At 43.0% G+C, this 22,813-nt stretch overlaps 1 protein-coding gene across 1 annotated transcript in view; it reads right to left on the reverse strand.

The window, feature by feature from the left end:
• The window catches only part of SH2D4A (SH2 domain containing 4A), a 51,426-nt gene that overhangs the window by 4,726 nt on the left and 23,887 nt on the right, over positions 1-22,813 (reverse strand). The window contains exons 5-8 of the mRNA XM_084879856.1: positions 18,007-18,087; positions 13,158-13,269; positions 11,289-11,490; positions 7,738-7,868 (exon numbers count right to left, since the gene is read on the reverse strand). Of these exons, the coding sequence (XP_084735982.1) occupies positions 7,738-7,868; positions 11,289-11,490; positions 13,158-13,269; positions 18,007-18,087 (526 nt within the window). The remainder of the gene's footprint in view (positions 1-7,737; positions 7,869-11,288; positions 11,491-13,157; positions 13,270-18,006; positions 18,088-22,813) is intronic.

Below are 22,813 nucleotides of genomic sequence, written 5' to 3' on the forward strand. Positions count from 1 at the left end.
GATGCTCACCCAGCCAACACCAACCAGCCAGCCTTTCTTGTGCCTTCTCTTCTGCCATACACCACTCCCCACACCCAGCCTGTACCTCTAAGTGCAGTTCATGAGGCTCAGCCCCAGTGAGATGCTGGGGTAAGGACTGGGGGCGCTGAAAAGCCTGGCAGCTGCCCCCTCAGAGGTAGGAAATGTCCCTGGAACAGAAGATTCAGGGCCTCCCTTCCAGGGCCCCCAGATCCATTGCACTAACTCCGGGCAGGGCTGGTGATGCCTGTGCCTGGTCCCCATCACATCTGGTCACTCTCCACCCTTTCCCTGCTACGACCGAGCCATTGGCAATGCAGGTACTACAGACACTGAGTGAGCCTCTAGGCTCAGCTCCTGCATTGTCCATGCTGGATGCTCCAATGATCCCTGTATAAGCTCCCGCAGACATGGACTGGTGCTTCTGTTGGCCAGTTTTACCTTCCTAAGCACACCCAGTCCTGCTGGTAAGTTACAGATGACGACCATAAGCTGAAACAAGGCAATAGGTAACCGGCCAGCCCTGGGACTGCACATGACGGAGGTTTGAAGACTCCAGATTGGACTGCCTCTGAAACCAGGGATATCTGTCACTGACCCTGAAAACTCCCCTCAGAGCTGAGGAACTGATGAATTGTGAGTGAAGGAGAAGCGGCATGCTGGAGTAAGATTTCTATCCCTTCCCTGACGTACTGACTCACTCTGAAATCCCAAGCGGCTTCAACAGATGGCGCAGATGTTATACTTCATAACGTGATGTTCTACAGATGGATTCGGATTCCTAAGCCTGGGTTAAGGTCAAACTGCTCCTAACATCAGTAGCTCATACAGTAGCTGTAAATCAAACCGCACGAAGCCCCTGCATCTGTAATGATTGCCCATGACGCACAGATCTTGGCACCATCTAATCCCCCAGGGACACCTGAACACAATATAATAATTCTCCGGCAAAGGACAGGTCCTCACGGAGGCTCCTGACACACGGTGGAACTGATGGCAGGTCCAGAAGGGAAGCGCTGCTGAAACGAGGCTTCGTCCTTTTTGCTTTAGGCAGGATTCTTATTCCTGAAAAGCACAGCCTCTTGGTGCATCTGATGATAAAAGCTGGCAGCCAATTTGTCATGATCCCATCGAGGGCACTGGGCGCACCCAGGGAGTCCCGGCGGTGACTACCGCCAAGCAGTGAGCTTTGTGTGCCCGCAAAGGGAGCTCGTGAAGGCAAAGCCAAAATCCGGTGTCAGATATTAATCACCAGGGACTCGAGCAATCTCCTCAGCATTTTTCATCCCATGATGTGCCTGGGCACGACTGAGAATCCAGAAGCAGTGGTCTCCCTGCAGCCACAGAGGCCGAGGCCCCCTAACCAGCTCTCTCCTCGCATCTTACAAAACCAGAACTTATCTGCGGTCGCAGGAGGATTTCTGTGCTAGTGAAAAGGGGGTGATTTAAAAAGCTTGCTTTTACTTCACCAATTTTTGAAATGACCCAGCTCTCCCAGCGGCAGTCTATTTAGAGCTGAATCCAGGCGGGGCGTGGCTGAACTACAGCGCCCAGAAGAAAGCAGGTGTCGCCATGCGGGAGCTTACTGACAGCTCCCAGCTCTGCAGAGCCTGGGGCAGAGCTGGGCTAACGCTCCTGAAAACCTGGTTGTAATATCTGGGGTTGAGAGGGAGCAGATAAAAATGCCCACTCCTCTCTGCATGAGGCCTAGGTACCCTCTAGGACAGTACTACCCCAACAGGGTTTTCTGTGATGATGGAAGCCTTGTCTGTGCTGTCCATGGTAGCCACTAGCCACGTGTGGCCATGGAGCCCCTGAATTGTGGCCAGTGTGACTGAGGGACTTAACTTTTCATTTTATTTAATTTTTAATTCATTTTGATGTAAAGAGCTAGAGAGGGCTAATGGCGACCATATTGGACAGCACAGCTCTGAGGCCTTCTGGAGTGAAGGTGGGCTCCATGACAGGCCCGGGAGAACTTTTTGTTGTTGTTGTTGTTGCACAAAAAGAGGTTAAATAGACCTGAGAGACCCAAAATAACTCAGATATGCTGTGACTTTGAAGGTAAATAGATCTGGACCTGACTATTGACTTTACCACAACTAGTGGTAGAAGCCTGGAGAAGAACTTAATAGCTTCTTACTCTATAAAATGGGAATAAAAATGATCTCCTTTAGCCCGGCCTCTGTGGCTTGATTCCTGGCCAGGGCACATGCCCAGATTGTAGGTTTGATCCCCAGTGGGGGGCATGCAGGAGGCAGGCAAACAATGATTCTCATCAATGATGTTTCATCTCTCTGTCCCTCTCTCTTCCTCTCTGAAATCAATAAAAATATATTATTAAAAAATCACCTCCTTTAAAGTGTTCAGCATAATGCTTGGCACAAATTAGGATCTCAAAAAAAAAAAATTATAGCTCCAACAAAATTTCTGGCAGACAATTAGAATCACTAAGTATTACTGGACTCAAGCTAAATATATAAAAACATAATTTCCTTACACCTACAACTACCAATTATGTGATTTTAAAAATTTAATTCAAAATAGAAATAATGATAAACACATAGGACTAAATCTAACTTGCTTTTTATAAAAGGTACTTGTTCGGCATGGGGAATTTACTTAACAATTTAAAATAAATCTAAGGAGAGATTTACCATGTTCATGGATGAAAAGATACATAACATAATATGGCAATTACCTCTTTAAATTAATCTACAAATTGAATGTAATTCCAGTCAAAATCTCAACAAAGCTTTTAAAACTTGACATATTTCCCTAAAAGCCATGTGAGTATATAAAGGGGTCATTAAGACAATTTCAGAGAAGCAGGATATTCAGAGACTTATTAGTAATCCCCACATACAGTATCTTGGCATTCAACAGAGACAGCATTGTAAGTCAGTGGAGAAAAGAAGGGCTATTTAATGAATGATGTTGGGAAAACTGGCCACTTTGTATGCAAAGAAATAAATTAGGTTTCTACACCAAATATCATATACAAAATAAATTACAGGTGGATTGTGTATTATGCCACAAGTAAAAGCCACGAAGGAAAAATAGCTAAACTCAATCTCACTAAAGTATAAAACTCCAATGCTTCAAAATGTGCCAAAAAGTTAAATGACAAATCACAGAGTAGGAGATGAATGAGCAAGAAGGAAATCTGCCAGCGGTCAGCCTTTGACCTCAAGCTGCCAGTCTTCCCGAGTCTCCAGGCTGTCCGCCTACCCAGCAGGTTTGGGACCCAGTAAGCCTCCACAGTCATGTGAGCCACTTTCTTAGGAAGTGGCCCTGAGAAGAGCAAATTTAAGAAGAGCAACTACAAAGGCCCTTAGGAAGGGACAAGTGCGGTGTCTCAGCCTCAGAAGTGACACGCGTGGTGGAGAGCAGTGAGCAAGGTAGGAAGAGCTATTTGAGATGAGTCTGGAGCAAATGTTGGAGGCAGAACAAGTAGGCTATTTATATATATATATATATATATATATATATATATATATATATATATATATATAATTTGATTTTTCACAGAGAAGAAGGGTGAGGGATAGAGAGCTAGATACATTGATAAGATACATCAATCAGCTGCCTCCTGCACACCCCCCACTGGGGATGTGCCCGCAACCAAGGTACATGCCCTTGATCGGAATCGAACCTGGGACCTTTTAGTCCGCAGGCCGACGCTCTATCCACTGACCCAAACCGGTTTTGGCACAAGTAGGCTCTTGTGATCCATAAGGAGGAGCTTGGGTTTTACTGTAATTGAAGTTTGACTATGTGGAGGATTGGGGGGACCACAGAAGAAAGATGGAGACCAGTTAGCAGGCTGATATTATAGGCCAGATGAGGGATTGACATAGATGAACCTGATCATCACATGATAAAGTCCCTTTGAAGAATCTGAGCAATAGTCCTCCTAATGACTGTGTTTAAAATTATTCCCAACAGTCCTCCTAAATGACTGAGTATAAAACGTTTAAATTCACTAACATTAATTTGCAGAATATATATTTTTAAAAATCCGAAAACACCAACTACAAAATTCCTTCACAGGCCTTCTGCCAAAACTGTGGGGGCTTCCATGTGCTTCCAGTGAAATGTAGGGTTGATGGTCTGTAAAAAAACTTTAATTCTTGCTGAGGGAGAGGTAGATGTTGGGAGTCTTTGCATATCTAGATTTGCTTGAGATCACAAAAAGATGCTCAGGAAGTTGAGGTCTGCATTTCATTTCAGGATCTTGCTTGATCATGGGATTTTTCATCAAGAGCCTACATCTAGGCATTCAGAGACAATGCCTACTTCACCAACTACAAAACTAGCATCACCAAGCATGCACCCATGGCAGGATATTTCCAAGCCATACACCATTTTCCTTCATTATGATCCCAACTGGAAAAGGAGAACTGAGACAGAGATCTGGGCTCTCTGCTCTTCTCTACCACTGCACCGGATGTTAGGACTCCCTGGGATTTTATACTGGGTCTTCTATCATTATTCTCAACTCAACTGCTGGAAATATCTCATCCCTTATGCTTTTAGTCATGTGCTGACAACTCCAACCTGTTATTTCTAGCACTGATCCATTAACCTGCCAAATGGATATTTTCACATGACTGTCCCAAAGACATTTCAAGCTCATTTATCCCAAATGAGCTCATTATCTTCCCTCTTCTCCCCTTTCCTAAGTTCCCTCCTATGTTCCTTTTCTCAATTGACAGCAGGCCACCTTCCACTCAGCCCCACAAGCCAATGATCCAATATCATTTCCCTTGTCCTCTCTGACCCATGACTATCATTATCTAAAGCTACTTAAGAGAAAGGGTGAGCACATGAACTTCTATGAGGTTAAAAGTTAGGTGACTGAAGCAATAACTTTGGAAGGGTAACTTATGATAATGAGAGGAAGATGGTAAGCCAATAAAGGAGAGTTTCTATTCCAATATTTCAAAACAGGGTTCCTGATAAATAAATAATCATACTTCAAAAAGATATAATCCCTCTTTATCTCAGAAATATGTGAAATTTGTCTTCCTAAAACTGAAGACAATGACTTATAGTGACTACATGGTTGTGTATGTATTATATTTATACATATTTTATTTTGCTTATTCCATGATAAATATTTGTATGCATGAAAATAAATCAATAAAAAAGCAACTAAGTTTTTCTCTTTAGTTTCCATTGTCCTAGGTCCTAGGAGATGTGTTGGTAAACATACTGTTTTGAGTTATGTCTGATATTTTGCTGCCTATGGGTTCTAAGATGTTTATGGTTTCCTGTATTACATTTAAGTCTTTTATCCATTTGAATTTATTTTTGTGTATAGTGTAAGTTTGTGGTCTAGTTTAATTTTTTTGCATGTATTTGTCCAATTTTCCCAACGCCATTTATTGAAGAGACTGATTGATTCCATTACATGTCTTGCCTCCTTTGCCAAATATTAATTGAGCATAATGGCTTGGGTCAATTTCTGGGTTCTCTGTTCTGTTCCATTGGTCTATGTCTGTTTTTGTGCCTGTTTTGAGAACAGTGGCATTGTAATATGGCTTGATATCTGATATTGTGACCCCTCTACCTTTTACTTTTTTCTCAGGATTTATCCGGCTATTTGGTGTTTGTTTTTTCATTCCATATAAATTTTTGGAGAGTTCTAGGTCTGTAAAATATGCCATTGGTATTTTAATGGGGATTGCATTGAATCTATAGATAGCTTTGGGTAGTATAGACATTTTAAGGATGTTGGTTCTACCAATCCATGAACATTGTATATTCTTCCACTTGATTATATCTACCTCAATCTCATTTTTCAACGTCTTATAGTTTTCTGAGTACAGATTTTTTTTACCTCCTTAGTTAAGTTTATTCCTAGGTATTTTAACATCATACTCAATGGGCAAAAACTAAAACCGTATCCCCTAAGAAGAGGAACAAGACAGGGATGCCAACTTTCACCACTACTATTTGACATAGTATTGGCAGTGCTAGCCATAGTGATAAAAACAAGTAGAAGAAATAAAAGGTATCCAAATTGGAAAAGAAGAAGTAATACTGTCATTATTTGCAGATGACATAATATTATGCAACTAATAAGTTTTTATATGTAAAACTCAAGCGTCTGATTTTTAAACCAAAGTTCTAGCTGGATTTTTAGTCCCAGATTTTAGCAAATAGTTTAAATTAAAATAGAACTGCCTGTTAAAGTACCAGGATTTTTAATAATATCAATCGACATTTTCTCACTCCCTGCTTTTAAACCACCACTCTCATCATTGGGGACGAGGGCATCTTCTTCCCAACGACACAGAAGCTACATAGCGGCTGATTTCCTCAGTTCTTATCTTAAAGAGGAAAATTAAAAATGCAATTTGAGACAAATGGTGATAGCCATGACATGTAGGTAACTGACCCGTGTTCTATTTCTCTTTTGATGATATTGTCACTCTTTCTCCCAATTTCTTTAAGCAAAACGGGAAGGAAGGAGGTTTACAACCTGGTCCTGGGAGGGAGGTGAGCTCCTTTGGGAAGGGACACCTCCCAAAGCTTGAATTGCCCAAGAACAAGTGTTTTCCAGGTTACAGCCAGCTCTCCAGGAACGTTCTAACTACAAAAGCAGCCCTTCAGCAGAAAGCCTACCACAAATAATTGTGTTCTTTTTAGAAGAGTTTGCCTGTTATATGTTTGGGAGCTTATTTTTGTAGACATATTTCCAAGTATGTGTGAGATGATGCTACTTAAAAAAGAGGCATTAACATCATTCCAACCGAAATAGCCTTCAGGACAAACTGGCTCTGTGAGAAAACTTTATTTTTGTTTAAGGCACTTTTATTGTAGATAGAGCCACTTGGTCCAGTTTAACCACAGACTTAAGAAGCCAAATGAGGCAAAAACAAAACAAAACAAAACAAAACAAAAAAAACACACAAAAACAAAAAAACAAAAACAAAAACAAAAAAAAAGCCCACCCAAAAACAACAATAAAACACAACCAACAGAAACAACCACACAAAGAAACAAAAACAACACTTCCTTTCTTTGAAGCCCAAGAAACTGAGAGGTCAGTGAAATGTGAGCTGGGTAGATAGAGACTTGAATTAATCAAGTTTCTAGGGTCATATAAAGAAATAGTTTGTTAGCCAATATCTGCTCAGGTTCCAGTGAACCCACTGTGCAACCTTCACTATGTATGACTGGAAACAAAGATCAAAAGCACAGAATTTTTAAGTTTAACTTCTTTATGTGAAAGAAGAGAAAAATGAGGCTCAGGTAAACTGATTTGCTCCAAAGAAGGAAGATGATTGGCTCAAGGTCACTCAACGAGTTATTGGACAGCTGACTTAGTGCCCCACTGATGCCCTGCCCACCATGCCCAAAGACCAGCTCCGACTCCCTCCGTGGACTGTGGATGGAAGGCGGTGCCATTTGATGGGAATCACAGTCAAGAGCACTGGCACTGCTCTCCCCGCCCACCTGGAGGTGATGTATCTGTGGTGATGAATTAACCCACAGTGCGTACAGCGACCACCACAGCTGCCTGCTCTTTCTAAAGTCATGAGAATGTCGCTCACTGAGAAACCTTTGAAAACTGCCATGAGGAAATAACTTCAAAGACTTCTTGGGCAGCCCAAATAAAAGGAAGCCTGTGCTCTCCTTGCCTTGCTGGTGGGCCAGCAGTTCTAGCCACCCTTAGAGGAGGTGCCGCTGAGGGCCTGCTGCACTCACCATGGAACCAGGGGGCTATGGCATCAGAGTTCTTCTCGTAGCCCGCTCGCAGGGGTAGCTGCTCCTCTTTAAACCATCGGATGATGTCCTCCTGGGCAGAGCTGGGTGCTGTCCTTGTCACTCCCTGGTTTCTGTTATTTACAGGACCATTTATCAAGTTATATTTATCTAATTTAAAAATAATGCCATCAAAAACATATATACAGAGTGGGACCAACGTAGGTTTACAGTTGTAAGTATGCAAAAGAGAGTATATGCTTATTTATTAATTAATCGTTGTGTTATTTTCCAATGAACAACTGTAACACTGTAAACCTACTTTTTCCCCAGGGAGGGGGGAAAGAGGGAGAAAAAAAGAGAGAGGGGCGGAGAGGAAGAGAGAGGTGAGGATTATAGACATTTAAAGATTTAATCACACGGGCTGAGCTAATGGGAGGTTGGACATCTGCACACTGCCACAAGCCTCAAAAGCAGAAAATAAATCTGTCATGTGTCCTTCTAGCTCTAACAGGGCTATTCTTGGTTATGTTAACACATAGATTTTAATTTATTTTTAGTACGAATTAGAAACTCCATTAACTCCTGATTAAAACTTGAGAAAATAAACATTAAAAAGTAAAATGCGCAAAAACCGGTTTGGCTCAGTGGATAGAGTGTCACTCTGTGGACTGAAAGGCCCTGGGTTCGATTCCGGTCAAGGGCATGTACCTTGGTTGCAGGCACATCCCCAGTGGGGGGTGTGCAGGGGGCAGCTGATCGATGTATCTCTCTCATGATGCTTCTAACTATCTCTCTCCCTTCCTCTCTGTAAAAAAAAAAAAAAAAAAAATCAATAAAATATATTTTTTTAAAAAGTAAAATGCAGCCAGCACTGTTTTTCTAGAGAGCATGCACTTGCAAACACAAGAAATCAAATGCAATAAAACAAGTTTTTTCTTAACATTTTCATTATTCGATTTTCCCTTCTTTCTCTATCCACTCACCTCCCTGACATGTTTGTTTTTTTTTCTCAAACACACTTTGAAGAGGCTTAGTTCTGTTAAAAGACGGCCTGAGAAATACAAAGTTAGAGGAAGACGAGTGTTTTGAGATTGGGAAGAGAAAGATGCAGGCAGCAGAAGCCTTCGGAAAGCAATTGGGTAATAGCAGAACTTAAGTTCCATTATGAAAGTACCACTGCCATGGAATACACATATTCCACACAACAGCCCACTATTTGAACAGATTTCCATGTAAAAACAACAACTAGTTTGGATGAACTACTGAAATGTCCTTTCATGGTAAATTAACGTTATGGCTCTTCATGCTTTTACGGAAACACTAGAGGCCCGATGCATGAAATTCATGCAAGGGGCTCTGAGGGCTGAGACGGCAGCCTTGGCTTCATTTGGAAGTTCATCTAGAATGTCATCCGGAAGGTCACTTGGCTGTCCAGTCTAATTAGCATATTACCCTTTTATTATTATAGATATGTTTCCATGAGTTACATGGGACATATATATCAGATGGACATACATGCATGTACATACGCATCTACATACATACAGAACATTTAGGAGAAAATAGCCTATGATACTTGACTTTCCTGGAAGCAGACGAGACGCTGTGTCACTTGAAATTACATAAATTCTCTTACTGGCTTTGAAATTAGTTTTATTTTCCGTGAAGAGTCTTTGGAGATCAAGGGAGAACTCCAAGGACAGCCGGTCTCTGCGATTTCCTGGGCTGGCTCCTAGGTGACCTCGGTCACCACCGTTTAAAGCACCAGCCCTAAAACCATCCAGTCTGGCTGCCTCACAGGAAGCATTTCAAACCAGAGTCTTAAGTTGGAAAGAATGAGCTAAATGAGCACAGCTTAAAACAAGAATTGCCCTCAGTAAAGGCCACTTTCATGGCTGTCAATCACACGCACTGTGCTCTAAAAATAGTGCGGGTGAGGGCACAGGTCTTTCTCCCGCCTCGGTAAAGCCTGGAGAACAGACATGGGTACTCGCGCCTCCTGCCGGGGTCCCTGGCCAATGCTCCCAGATCAGCTCAGGCGCTGGCAAGGCCCCCACAGGAGCTCACGTCTTTGTGACTCGGTCACAAAACTGCCAGGAGACCTGATTCCTGATTACCTTCTTGGTTTTGTTGCCCATAAGAAAAAAGTCGTTCCCCAAACTGTCACTTTGTAAAACATGGTCATTTAGTCTCCAAATGGCACATTTTCCGTTGAGTAAGCAGAAATAATTATATAGGAAAAGGTGCACCTTGTGTTAGGTCATAGCCCTATCAGGGACAAACCTTGCCAAAAACTACTGACTCCGAGCGAAGGGAAACTTTGTTTTTTATTTCTCCACGCTCACAACAAAGGAGCGTTTTCAGTTTTTATTTCAGAAGGCAAGGCTTTATAGAAAGTCCTGTTTCATTCAGTCAATATTTGGTTTCTCCTGGTTACTTTGCATGCCATCTTTCTATATATTAGAATATAAAACAGACATATATTAGTAACCAGGAGAAAATAATTTTATAATCAGCTTCTGCTGTGATTTTTATGGTACCTTTTCTTTAGGAATTGTTTTGCGTAACCCAGGAGGCAAAAGTACCATAGTCAGCAAAGAGTTCATTCAAAAAAGAAATGTTTCCAAATTCTCAACAGGTGAGGCTGCCTACGTACTCCAGAATGAGAATTACCACCAAATCTTGAATCCTGAGCAATGAAAATTGCTTTACCGACAACATGGAAATCAGCAAGCCCTTAGGTCCCTGCTCTGATATTCTATTTTTTATTTATTTATTTATTTTATTGATTTTTTACAGAGAGGAAGAGACAGGGATAGAGAGTTAGAAACATCAATGAGAGAGACATCAATCAGCTGCCTCTTGCATCACCCCCCCCCCCCAACTGGGGATGTGCCTGCAACCAAGGTACATGCCCTTGACCGGAACCGAACCCAGGACCTTTCAGTCTGCTGAGCCAAACCGGTTTCGGCCCTGCTCTGATATTCTTTCACTGCTAAGACCAATATTGGGAATCAATGGAACTGTAGTTGTCTCCTCCTGTCCCTTCATTGGCTCACTCACTGCCACCAGGTGGGGATGGGCTGGTGGCACAGGAAGTAAGTGAATTTAAGGCACACCTTTACCAAATTACTGGGTATCTCTACACTGATAAAAGAATAAGATGCAAATTGATCATACCTTCGTGACACCCACCAGCCAATCAGGAGTGGGTATGCAAATTAACCCAACAAATATACCAGGTTAATTTGCATACACAGGCATTCCAAAACCACCCCAGCTGCCTCTGGGAGGAGGAGGAAGGCGGAAAGGCGGCTCTGTCCAGAACAAAGGTGGTGCCGGCAGCCAGGGGAAGGAAGGCCCATTCTTGCACGAATCTTCGTGCATCAGGCCTGTAGTGTTACTTATAACAACTGTGGATGTTTTAGAGATAAGAAGGGGAGGAGTGTCGGACAAGGCATCTTAGGAAGACAGGCTTAGAGGAGAGGCTAAACTGAGTTCCTCAGCTCATTTCAACCCTTATCCTTAAAGCCATCTTCGTGGCTTCTCACCTGAAAGGCTTGGGAGGGTATTCCGCTGGGTTCAGGAATTTCGGCTTGGGTGGAAGGGGAGGTCTCTTTGGTTTCAGAGGAACACTTGGGGGGCTCTGCAGTCCCTCACTGCTCCTTCCATTTTGGGATAACCTCTTGTAGTCTTCCCGTGCTTGCTTAGCCAAGGAGCGTCTCTTCTCATCAGCCGCTTTGGATTTTCGTACTGGAATGACAAAAGGTCTGAGAAAGGCCCCTGCCAGCCCCCGGAGAAGGTTAGAAGAATCAGCACCACAGCTGGAGAGCGGACTCTGGCATCTGCTGATAACAACGAGCAGTCATGGTCACCGCCTCTTATTCAGGTAGTTAGGGCTTCTGTGTTCACCACTGCCTGGTGCTCAGTGCAGAATTCCTCTCAATGAGGGAGTTCAGGGACTTTCTGAGAGAGGAGGAGGAGGAGGAGGAGGAAGGGACAAGACGGAAATGTGGAACCCTTGGTTGGAGAATTTCCTGCAGGTGGCAAGACTAAGTGATGAGTCACAGCCCGAGTGAGGATTCCAGTTGGCAGAGGGTCTTCAAATCATAAGAGGCAATAAACCCTTCACACAAATAAGAGTTCAAGATGTCACATGTGCTCTGAGTCCTGAGCAAGAATCAAGCTGTCAGCAACTTGTCAGTGGCTCAGGCTGTGCAGGGGGCGGTCGGACAGGGAGGTTTACCACCAGCCACAGGCGGAGCCCACAGTGAGCTGAGCCTGTCAGCCCATAAAGTAAAGTGATTCTGACCACAGACCATCACCGAGTGGGTTGGTACACACAAAAGCACCCCAAGGCTGTCTCTCTCTATTTGCTTTGTAAACAGAGGGTTTATTGTTTTATTTTGCTTTTGTTCAGTCACACAGTATTACAGGACTGTAATGCAGGATATAAGGATAATTTTTCTTGAGTATATTTACATTTTAGGCATCATTAGTCAAATCCTGTTATGTTTGACTTCAAAGAGATGCCAAAGATATCCCATTATGCAAGGATTTCAATGCACACAAATGAGTGGCTCTTGCAAGTGTTTTCATTTCACAAAAATTGTCCTTGTAATGGGTCCGAAGATTGATTTAGGATTCTCAGCATCTTGCAAACACTGCCACCCATCCTCCTCCAGCTGCCACCGGGCTGCTCTGGCAGTTCAGGCTTCTGTCGGAGTCTGATGGAAACCCCAGTCCCATTTCAAACCTGAGTTCACCAGGCATCCTCCATACCTCTGCTCTGCCCTCACCTGCTCTGACTTCTTCCCGAGGGGGTTACCTCTGGCCGTGCTAATTCAAAAGGGTGTCAGGGTGGGTCACAGGCTTGGGAAGGATGCTAAGATATCCAGCCTGTTTCTCCTGTGCTCTTCTGATTACAAAGTTAAGATGTATTCACTGTTGGAAATTTAGAAAATCACAGAATAACAAGAAGAATTCAAATAAGTAATCCCGAACCCCACTTCTCGAATGTTAACACGTTAATAAATAGCCTTCCAAATCTTTTCCTTTAGATATTTGGACATCTGAAAATAGAGACAGCTTGCATACTATTCTATAATGCTTTTTTCTTCTCCAAGCTAAAAAAATATAAACATATTCAAAGGTCATAAAGCACTCTTTGGAAACCTGTTTTTTGTTTTTTTTGTCCCCCCCCCCCCACAGCTATATAGCATCCTATCAGGTAGACATACCATCATTTTGATGGCCCAAAGATGAACGAGAACCTTTTTGCAATTCCAAAAATGGCTCGTAAGCCTGTCAGTAATAATTAATGTGAAAACGTCTCTCAGTGACCTCTTTCAGTGCTTTGCAGATGGACCATTTCATTTTGTGAACCAGTTGGCTCAGAGAGGCCGCCTCTGGGTACTCACAAGATGCCTGCCACTCCGAGTCTTCCTTCCAGCTCTTATAAATCTGCTTGGTTCTCTCCTCATCAATTTGTTTTATTTCTTCATCTTGTGTTTTCTTCGTGGATTCTTTCTTCTGGTTAAAACAAACAAACAACAAACAGAAACAAACACGAGTGAATGAGTGTGGCAGTTTCTCTCCAGGAGGAGGGCTCGAGGCACCTGACTCCTATCTAACTGCCCCTGGCTCCGGAGGCCATGGAGCACTGCGGGGAGAGCAGGTGCCTGCTGCACCCGGAGCCGGCTCAGTGCCATCGGATCGCCCATCTCCACTGCTGGGTACCAAACCTCTCTCAGGCTGCTTTCCCCGGAGACAAATTAGAAAATTCAGAATATTTCATAGGGTTACAGTGAGGGTTAAATAATTCTTTTTTTTTTTAAGGTGCCTAGCACAGTGTGTAGCAAATAGTAAGAATTCAATAAATACTCATTTTTCTGAGACATAGCACTTGTCTGCTTTAAACAGAGTCCCCTGAAGTGGAGTGTAAATACCATTGTATGGTCGCAGGTGAAACACTGTGATTGCAGATGGCTCCAGCAGGGGTCCTCAAACTTTTTAAAGTGGGGGCCAGATCACGGTCCCTCAGAGAGCTGGAGGGCCGGACTATATGAACTACTAATTCCTACTGTAACACCTCGGCTGCGCTCACTGCCCAAAAAACCTGGCGGGCCGGATCAGACTCCTCTGCGGGCCGCATGTGGCCCGCGGGCCGTAGTTTGAAGACCCCTGCTCCACAGCATAACGGCAGCTTCCTACAGCCATCCCGGCTGTGTCTGCACGGGCCCTCGAACCTTGCATCTGAACACATGGTGCTTGCACATGGTTTAGGTGACTCAAAGGGGATTTTTTTTTTAATAAAAAAAAAAAAGATATTTTTAAAAAGCATCCTCTTTGAGAATGGGAAATGTAAAATAAGAACTATGGAACATATAGAAAAGAAACACAAGCCTTCCCTTAAAAAAGGAATTCGGGTCATTCTTTGGTAAGATATACGTGACATAAAGTTTACCATCTTAACCACTTTTAAGTGTACAGGTCTGTAGCATTAAGCACAGTCAAGGGAATTCGTTTTTAACTAAAGAGAGACTAACGCACATGAAATCACTGAGGCCTAAGCTGTACTTTGTTTATTTGGATCCAGCCGCTGAGCACTCATAAGAAAACGGGGTGCACACCTCGGGGCACTGAAGGAAAGCCCTGGTTCGCTGAGGAAGGGCACGCACTGAGGGGGCAGGGCGATGGTTTCACTCTCCATCGCAGAAGTGACAGCGGAATTTGTCCTTTTGTGTTTTCCTCTGGAAAGGTAAAGGCTTTCTTGCTATTAAACTGTTTCACTAGAATTAAAATCCAAACCTTGGTGTTGTGAAACTCGTTTTCAATTATTGTGAGAAGTCATAAATCACAGTTGATGTAAAAGGTGGTAATTCATAAATTGTTCTTTACCTCAAATATTACTAAACTCTTATTTACTGTTTTCATTTTTTTCGTATACCCTGTTCCTGCCTAGAGCTAAGTCCCCTTGGTTTACCAATATTATAAAAACCAAAGAACAGCTTTTGGTATTTAAAATGGCTGCATAACTTTGACATCCCCTTATGGAAGCTGTTTACAAGCCTGCAACACAAATAAAGTGCTGCTAGCAATGTCTAAGCTTAAAAAGAAAAAAGAAAACATACCCTGAAACACGAAGTGGAGCTTTATAGTGAATTATAGTGTAATTACCATCTATGGTGCCAAGAGGGTACTTGAAATATCCGGGGGACACTTGGTAAAGTCTATGTTTGTCTAACTCTTACGCTGTTCACCTCAAACTAAAACAATATAATATTGAAAGTAAACTAATTGAAAAATGAAAATTTTAAATAGTAGAGCTTCGTATTCCAGTTGGCTATGGCTCCACATGTATATTTTTAAGTTATTTAAAATTAGCCCTAGCCAGTTTGGCTCAGTGGATAGAGCAAGAGCCTGCGAACTGAAGGGTCTCAGGTTCGATTCCTGTCAAGGGTATATGACCGGGTTGTGGGTTCAATCCCCAGTAGGGGGCATGCAGGAGAAAGCCCATCAATGATTCTCTCTCATCATTGATGTTTTTCTCTCTCCCTTTTCCTTCCTGTCTGAAATCAATAAAAATATCTTTAAAAAAATAAATTATTTAAAATTCCTAGGAAAAATGTGGTTATAACATTAGGCTATGACATAATAAATATCATTACTTAGAAGAAGTGAAAAATTTACAAAATGAGCCTACCTAAGGGAAAATATTAAGTTAATAATGCAGCTGATACTAAAATGTTTGAGTGTGCTATCTTTAGTAAATCATATTCCTTTTTAATCTACAGTGTAATTGTGTAAGGGCATCGTGGGAAAGGAGACAAAATTAATGAGTTTCACAGAGTGACAGTGAATGAGATCTGACCCTGACCACTGTACTTACTCAACGCAGCTAGAAAACTTAACAACTTGTCCTGAGTGTCTCTTAAGAATTCCTTCAGAAAACTTTTAGCAAATCTTCATAGGTTGATCTTTACTTTCTCTATTTAGATAACTTTCATGTCCTCTTTAGAAGTATTTTATTGGGAGCATATAGGCCCAGGAAGGAGGCTTGGAGAGTCAAGGTAAAGGCCCAGGTTGGGGCCTGTGAGCCAGGCATGGGGAAGTCAAGGTGAAGGCCAGGATGGGGGCTGTGAGCCAGGCATGGGAGAGTCCAGGTGAAGATGGGGAGTGCAGAGGCGGCTGTGCTGAGGCTGGACACTGGGCCAGGTGCAGATTCAGCTACTAAGGAATCTCCTTCCGAAAGCCTCTCGTCCTGGCCTGCGGACCAGTTCCTCCTAAGACCCTCTCCTGACCCTGCAATAGGGAGGCCTGTTTTATTACCTTTGTTCTACAGAGAAGCTTGGTATGTGACCTACTCAGTCATTCTCTAAAATTGTGATGTGATTTCTTAAGTTAGAGAAGTAATGAAATGGCACACGTCCTGGGCATTCTCGTGAGAAGATATGAACACTGTGAGAGCCTGGCTGTCTCAGACCTATAGTGTGTGAGCACCACTGATCTAGTCCACCGTCCTCACTGTAGAGACAAGAAACCTCAGGCACAGCCTAAACACCGATGTGCCTCCGACCTCAGACCACTTCTCTTTTCCATCTAAACTTACTTTCCAGATGATCTCATCTATCATCAGGGCTTGAAATAATTCCCAGACACCAAATTCCTTATAAGTAGGGGTCTCTGTGATCCTCAGCCCTGATCTCTCTTCTCACTTACTGAGCTCTCTGCCATTCCTTGGCCATGTCAGGTGAGCCTCTATGCCTTCATACTTGCTGTTCCCTCTGCTGGGAACACACTTCCCTTCCATCCATCCACATAGCTCCCTCCCTTCATTTCTTCAGGTCTCTACTCCAATATCCCCTTCTCAGTGTGGCTTTCTCTGGCCATGTGCCCAGGACAGTGGTCGGCAAACTGCGGCTCGCGAGCCACATGCGGCTCTTTGGCCCCTTGAGTGTGGCTCTTCCACAAAATACCATGGCCTGGGCGAGTCTATTTTGAAGAAATGGCATTAGAAGAAGTTTAAGTTTTAAAATTGTGGCTCTCCAAAGAAATTTCAATTGTTGTACTGTTGATACGTGGCTCTGTTGACGTTTGCCGACCACTGCCCTAAGAAACCAATTCCCACCCTCCCGGCATTCCTCAGCTCCCTTATCCTGACTTGTTTTCTTTCACACCACTGCTGACCAGCTGACTTTGTAGGAATGTTTATTGTCTGTATCCTCCTACTGGAATACAAGCTTCCCCGGGCAGGGCGTTTATCTGTTTTGTTCACTGTGTCTCCAATGCCCATAGCAGTGCCTAGCATTTGGGGGGAGACTCAATAAATGGTGGAGAATGGACACAGATCCTTTGTCTTTCTCACCTGTCCTTATTTAAAATGATTTCATGTACTCCAGGCAGCGTTACTGAAATTTTCCTTTAGATATGCTATTGCTGCTTTTTTAGAAAGAAGTACGTGCTATACCTAGAGGACTATAGCTCCAAAACTTCACTATGATTTCTTGAAGTCTCAGTTGTGCGAATTATCCAAGTTCATGTATGTCCCTACCGAGAAATCAGGGAATCGATCTCACTGGCCACTGGAACACAGCTCAGGGGCCTGCCTCACCACAGCCCCGATCTCAGGCCTGTGGTCACTTGGGACCTTCTCTGTACAGCCTCATAACTGATCCTGCTTTTCCAGATTCTCTTCAGGTCAAGTCCTACCACAGTTTGCAAGCACCAGCCTATGCTACTGATTGTCCGCAATGATAATGCAATTCCAGCCTAGCACAGTGAGGCAGTGGGCCCGGCCTGCAAGGGAGGACCACATCTGGCCGGAGGGAGAGAGCTCTGAGTGCCAGAGGGCCTCTGGCACAGTGAACACAGGTGGTACACAAGGCTGGTCACTGTAAAGGGACAGGATCATATTAACAATGAACACATAAGGAACTTAGTCTGAAGTCACTATTTCTGCCAAGTCTGTGCCTCATTTATCACTCGCTGAAGTCAGTCTTCCCACAGTGTTTGCAGCAGCCCAGGATATCGCCTCGTTTTAGAACCTTGTCAGGAGTCTAGCGGCTCTGTCTTGGCATCTGTTCTTTGCATGACACTCAGGACTCCTTCAACTCCAGATGAATAGCTAGGCTCACACGATTTTAAAGACAGATTTCATATTCTCTGCTTAATTTCACTTCTGCATGAGACTAATGTAGCAATTTGTGAAACATTAGTGGAAATGGCGATGCATTTAGCCCCCTGAAGATGGAATGTAAATTCCTTTACCTGCTGAAATCCATATGTCTTCATACGATTGATAGAATCTGTCAACATTTGCTGAATATTTCTTGAGGAACTGGAGGGTGACTAAAAATTAAATGAAACACATTTTTATACCATTTAGAGCTGCAATGCAGTTTCAGAAAAGAATCAGTTAATGTTTCCCTCCTTTCAGTGTGCCCCAGTGCTGCCCCCACCCTCACAGTTGGACCCACCAGTTTCCCACCAACACCTGAGTTCCTGAACAGATGCCGACGGAGGCACTGGGATAAGTGCAGCCTCAGCCCCCAACTCAGTGGGACTTAGCAATCAAGTGTTACCCAGAGCCTGGAGCTGGTGGTTTGCTCATGACAAGCAGGTTTGCATGGCTTGCTACCAGTGGGCACCGGGGTCCCTGAGATGACTTCTAGATGTAACATTACTGCTTTTTAAAATATATATATATATATGGCTAATATGCTAAGTGTCCTCCCGGGTAATGACATCATGTAGCAACATCCAGCTTCTTTTTCTTAGCAACTAGCCTCCTTGGAGTTTCTTCAGCCCAGGAACACAACTTGCTTTATAGCTAGGTGCAAACATTTTGCACTGTAACCAAATGTCTGTGAAACATTTTCCCTCGCCTCATCTCATTTGATCCTCACAGAAGTCCTGGAGTAGGTAGATAGGAGACATGGTGGAATCCTATTTTCTTTTCATTAGTGGGAAAATGGAGTTAGAAAGCTTAGAAACTTGACCTGACTGAAAAGAAGTAAGAAATGGTGTAACTTGAAAATGACTTCAGGTTTTCTCACTGCACAGACTATAGTCAAACTCTGCTGCAGTTAAATATTTTGCCTTTGTTCTCCCTGCATGATCTACAATAATAATCTGCTTCATGTTGATATTCACTGCTGTGTTGCTAACAATTACCTCAAAGAGAAGTCGGGGTGCTTCAGTGGGCTGGGAAAAGTTTAGCTAAATCAGAAAGCAGGTCTAATTAAGCAAGTTTAATATATATATATATATATATATATATATATATATATATATATATATATATGGCTAAGCTGACTTGCACATGCATGATACATATAAAGCTCTTGCTGGCACCAATCACACACATGTATTTTGATCTGTCATTGTAGATCATGAATTTGGTTGACACTTCTATTATAAATAAAGGGTGAATAGCAATATTAAAATATTACTTCTAATTAATTTCCTTTCAATGTGTATGAATTCATGCACCAGACCACTAGTATATATATTGATTTCAGAGAAGAAGAGAGAGATGGAAACATCAATGATGAGAATCATTGATCAGCTGCCTCCTGCATGCCCCACACTGGGGATTGAGCCCACAACCCATGCCCTGACTGGGAATTGAACTGTAACCTCCTGGTTCATAGATTGATGCTTAGCCACTGTGCCATGCTGGCCTGGCTCAATATTACTTTTTAATTTAAACTTTCTTCTTCCTCTCTTAATCCCTGCTCTACCCATACCCTGCTTTAGGTCAGACCAGGAAAATGCTTAGTCTCTGCCATTTAACTGTATATGCCTTGCTCCCTATCTAAGACTGGAGGCATGCTTGGAATACCAGTCTGGTGCCTGGGCACTCTGCCTACTTTCCCTGCCTGATCACATTCCTCCCCTCCCTTTCCCCTGACCCTGTTACCCGGCCCAGTATCTGGGTTTCTGCTAATCTAGACGGATTTCCCAAGAGGCAACTCCTGTTAGTAGGGTTCCCAGATCCACTGTCTGGATTCCCTGATGTTATTCCTGCTGGCCACATGCCAACCTCTCTGGCATTGTGACTAAGCTGGCATATCACACCAAGTGTCTCTTAAAACCAGGTCAGGTGCACAGGCCCCTGTCACCCAGTCCCTGGCTTGAGTACAGAGCCCAATATAGGCACCCACACACCATATTACCATGACATTGTGCCTTGTGCTCGAGGACTCATTACTGAATTTTAGGATAGATTAGAAATTGCATATTTTCAGCAAAAGGTTGGTACCAAGAAGCAGCATGGAGCACAGAGGGTACTTTAGGTATTTACTATGCTATGTAATACACCTGTGCAGCTACCTCAATTTCACCCCTTTTTTCGCAGTAGCTGGCATGTCATGATTTACAATGACAGATCAAAATACACACGTGTGATTGGCACTAGAAAGAACTTTATATGTATCATACTTGTGCAAGTCAACTTAGCCATATTTACACACACACACACACACACACACACACACACACACACACACTAAACTTGCTTAATTAGACCTGCTTTCTGATCTAGCTAAATGTTTCCCAACCCACTGAAGCACCCCTTGGATAAGGTTTCTCCAATACAGTGGAGGTGGTAACGGTATTTTCCACTTCTATTTGGGTCCTAGAACCTCATTCATACATGCATCCAGCCCTCCCAGCTCCCCCCCCCCCCCCTTCCTTTGGGCTGGAATCGAGGTGGCAGTCATACTGGTAATAAGGACAACAGAGTCCTTATGAACCAGAACCCCATCCTGGGTGTTTTAAGGGAGAAAGAGTCACTTTTATTGTGTTTTAACCATTGTCTTTCTGGTTGATTTGTTGCACAAGTTTGGTCTATATTAGCTGATAAAGCTGGTACAATTGCAGGTTGCACACTTGTCAAACTCTCTGCTGAGAGGTTTTATGAATCATGGGCAGTGCTATTGATGCTAATTCCACTGGTGGCTACTGGTCACTGGAGGCCTGCTATGACCAGGCACTGTGTTAGTGACATAGTCATATTTTTACTTCGGGCAACATCTCTGATGGATGGGCAGCACCATGCCTAATCTTCAGATGAAGAAAGTGAGTCTCAGAGGAGCTGAGGAGCTTCCTAAGCTCACACAGCTGGCTGATGCCAGAGTTTATGCTTTTGCCACTATGTCAACATTTTTACATTATGATAGGAACGTAAGTTGCAGGTTAGAGATTTATGTTGCTTATATCACTTGGCAAAGTAATGAATCCTATAGGTTTCACAATGGCTACTTACATACTGTCTCACTTTTTCCTATTTTAATATTATAAAAAAATACATTGCTGCTCTGTAGCAAAAACATAAGAATACAATATCCAGTTCCTCTATTTGTGAACAGGTTAGAACTGTTCTATTTGGTTTTGGTGTAAATCCGTCTATTCAAAAGTCCAGGATAGCCAAAATTATTTTGGCTCAGAGCATCGAACTGCGGACTGAAAGGTCCCGAGTTCAATTCCGGTCAAGGGTACATGCCTTGGTTGCAAGCACATCCCCAGTGGGGGGGGGGGTGCAAGAGGCAGCTGGTCGATGTTTCTCTCTCATCGACGTTTCTAACTCTCTATCCCTCTCAATTCCTCTTTGTGTAAAATCAATAAAATAAAATAAAAAATAAAAAAAGTCCAGGATAGCTTTGGAGGGCTCATTCTTGCAGTCCCTTAATATGTGTCCATTATAAGGAATGTGAGCTTAAAAACAGGCTCACCCTCCCTTTCCTCAATGACATGGGATTTATGAGAGATCGCCATTTTGCAAAAAGAATCAGTGTCTTTAATGTTGGAAATCTTCCTCAAGGAGTAATACTGCTCTGACCGCACTGACTGCACTCAGAGCCTCTCCATCATTTGGTTCAGGAGAATTTGGGCCTGTCAACTAGAACTTTGGACCAAGGTTTGGTCAGCCGCACCCCCACCAGGCTCAGCCTTTCCATTGCTGAGCAAACTGTGAATTGTTTCCTGGATTAGCATCAGGCTAAGAGGTCTCTGGCACTGCTCTTCTAACCCATATATTCCAACATGTTGTGTATTTCAGTTCTTCCCCCATCACTTGGCAGTTACAGCCATCTGTGTGGGCACAACCCTTTAAACCTATTGTATGAGCTATTCTTTGTCCCTTGGAATTATCCCTTCAACAGTGTTTTCTTACTACTTGCTTTTTCCTTATTATTTTTTTCTCTCTCATTTCATATTCCTTTTCTTACTAGCACTTTCAATATACTCATTGGTTTTACACCTACCAGGCACGATGGGCTATTAATATTCTTAAAATAACTCAAAAGTAAGCACAGACACATGAACCAGACAATGGAAAGCATGAGGTGCTGTGGTGCCAGGGACTAAAGGGACCACAGTGACCGTCAGCACCATCTACTGGTGGCAGTCAGAGTTGGCTTGAAGTTTTAGGTTTTGTTTTTAGTTACCAAAGCTGGTTCTTGGGTAGAAGAGTTTTAGCCTAAATAATGGATTTGTTTAACAACCAGACCAGAGATCAATATTTCCATTCAAGGGCACCCATACGTCGAAAACACATTGTAAATTCTGAAACCATTCACACATGCTAAGAACCCCATTTATAAAAATACTAATTTTTCAAGGTAAAAGAAGATCTGCCATTACTTTCAAGTGTTCAAACAATATGAAGAACACAATCAGGACTTGTGTAGAGCAGGTTCATTCAGGTACACTTACATGTGCTACAAATCCCTGTAATACACCAAGTACAATGAAACAGACTGAAAATGGTGTAATAGAAAAGAGGTTTCCTGTATTAAAAGACAGCCAGATTAGTGGCTCACAAGAGGTCATTTATGACACCAATACCGAAGGGAGACAACCTCAGGAGTACCGCTGCCTCTCTGAGCATGCCCAGAGGAGGGATGAAGAGGCTTCTGGGAGAAGGTGCCATGCCACCTCTGAAGCTTCCACAGGATGCTGTCTTCCAGGGAATATGCTCTTCAGTTGTTCCTATTTAGAGCACAAGGAAGGAGGGCAAACTACCCATCTACCTATATAACATTTGCTTACAAAGCACTTTCAAGTCCAACAC

This window comes from Pipistrellus hanaki (assembly GCF_964339955.1).
Source record: "Pipistrellus hanaki genome assembly, chromosome: 3".
NCBI classification, from domain to species: domain Eukaryota; kingdom Metazoa; phylum Chordata; class Mammalia; order Chiroptera; family Vespertilionidae; genus Pipistrellus; species Pipistrellus hanaki.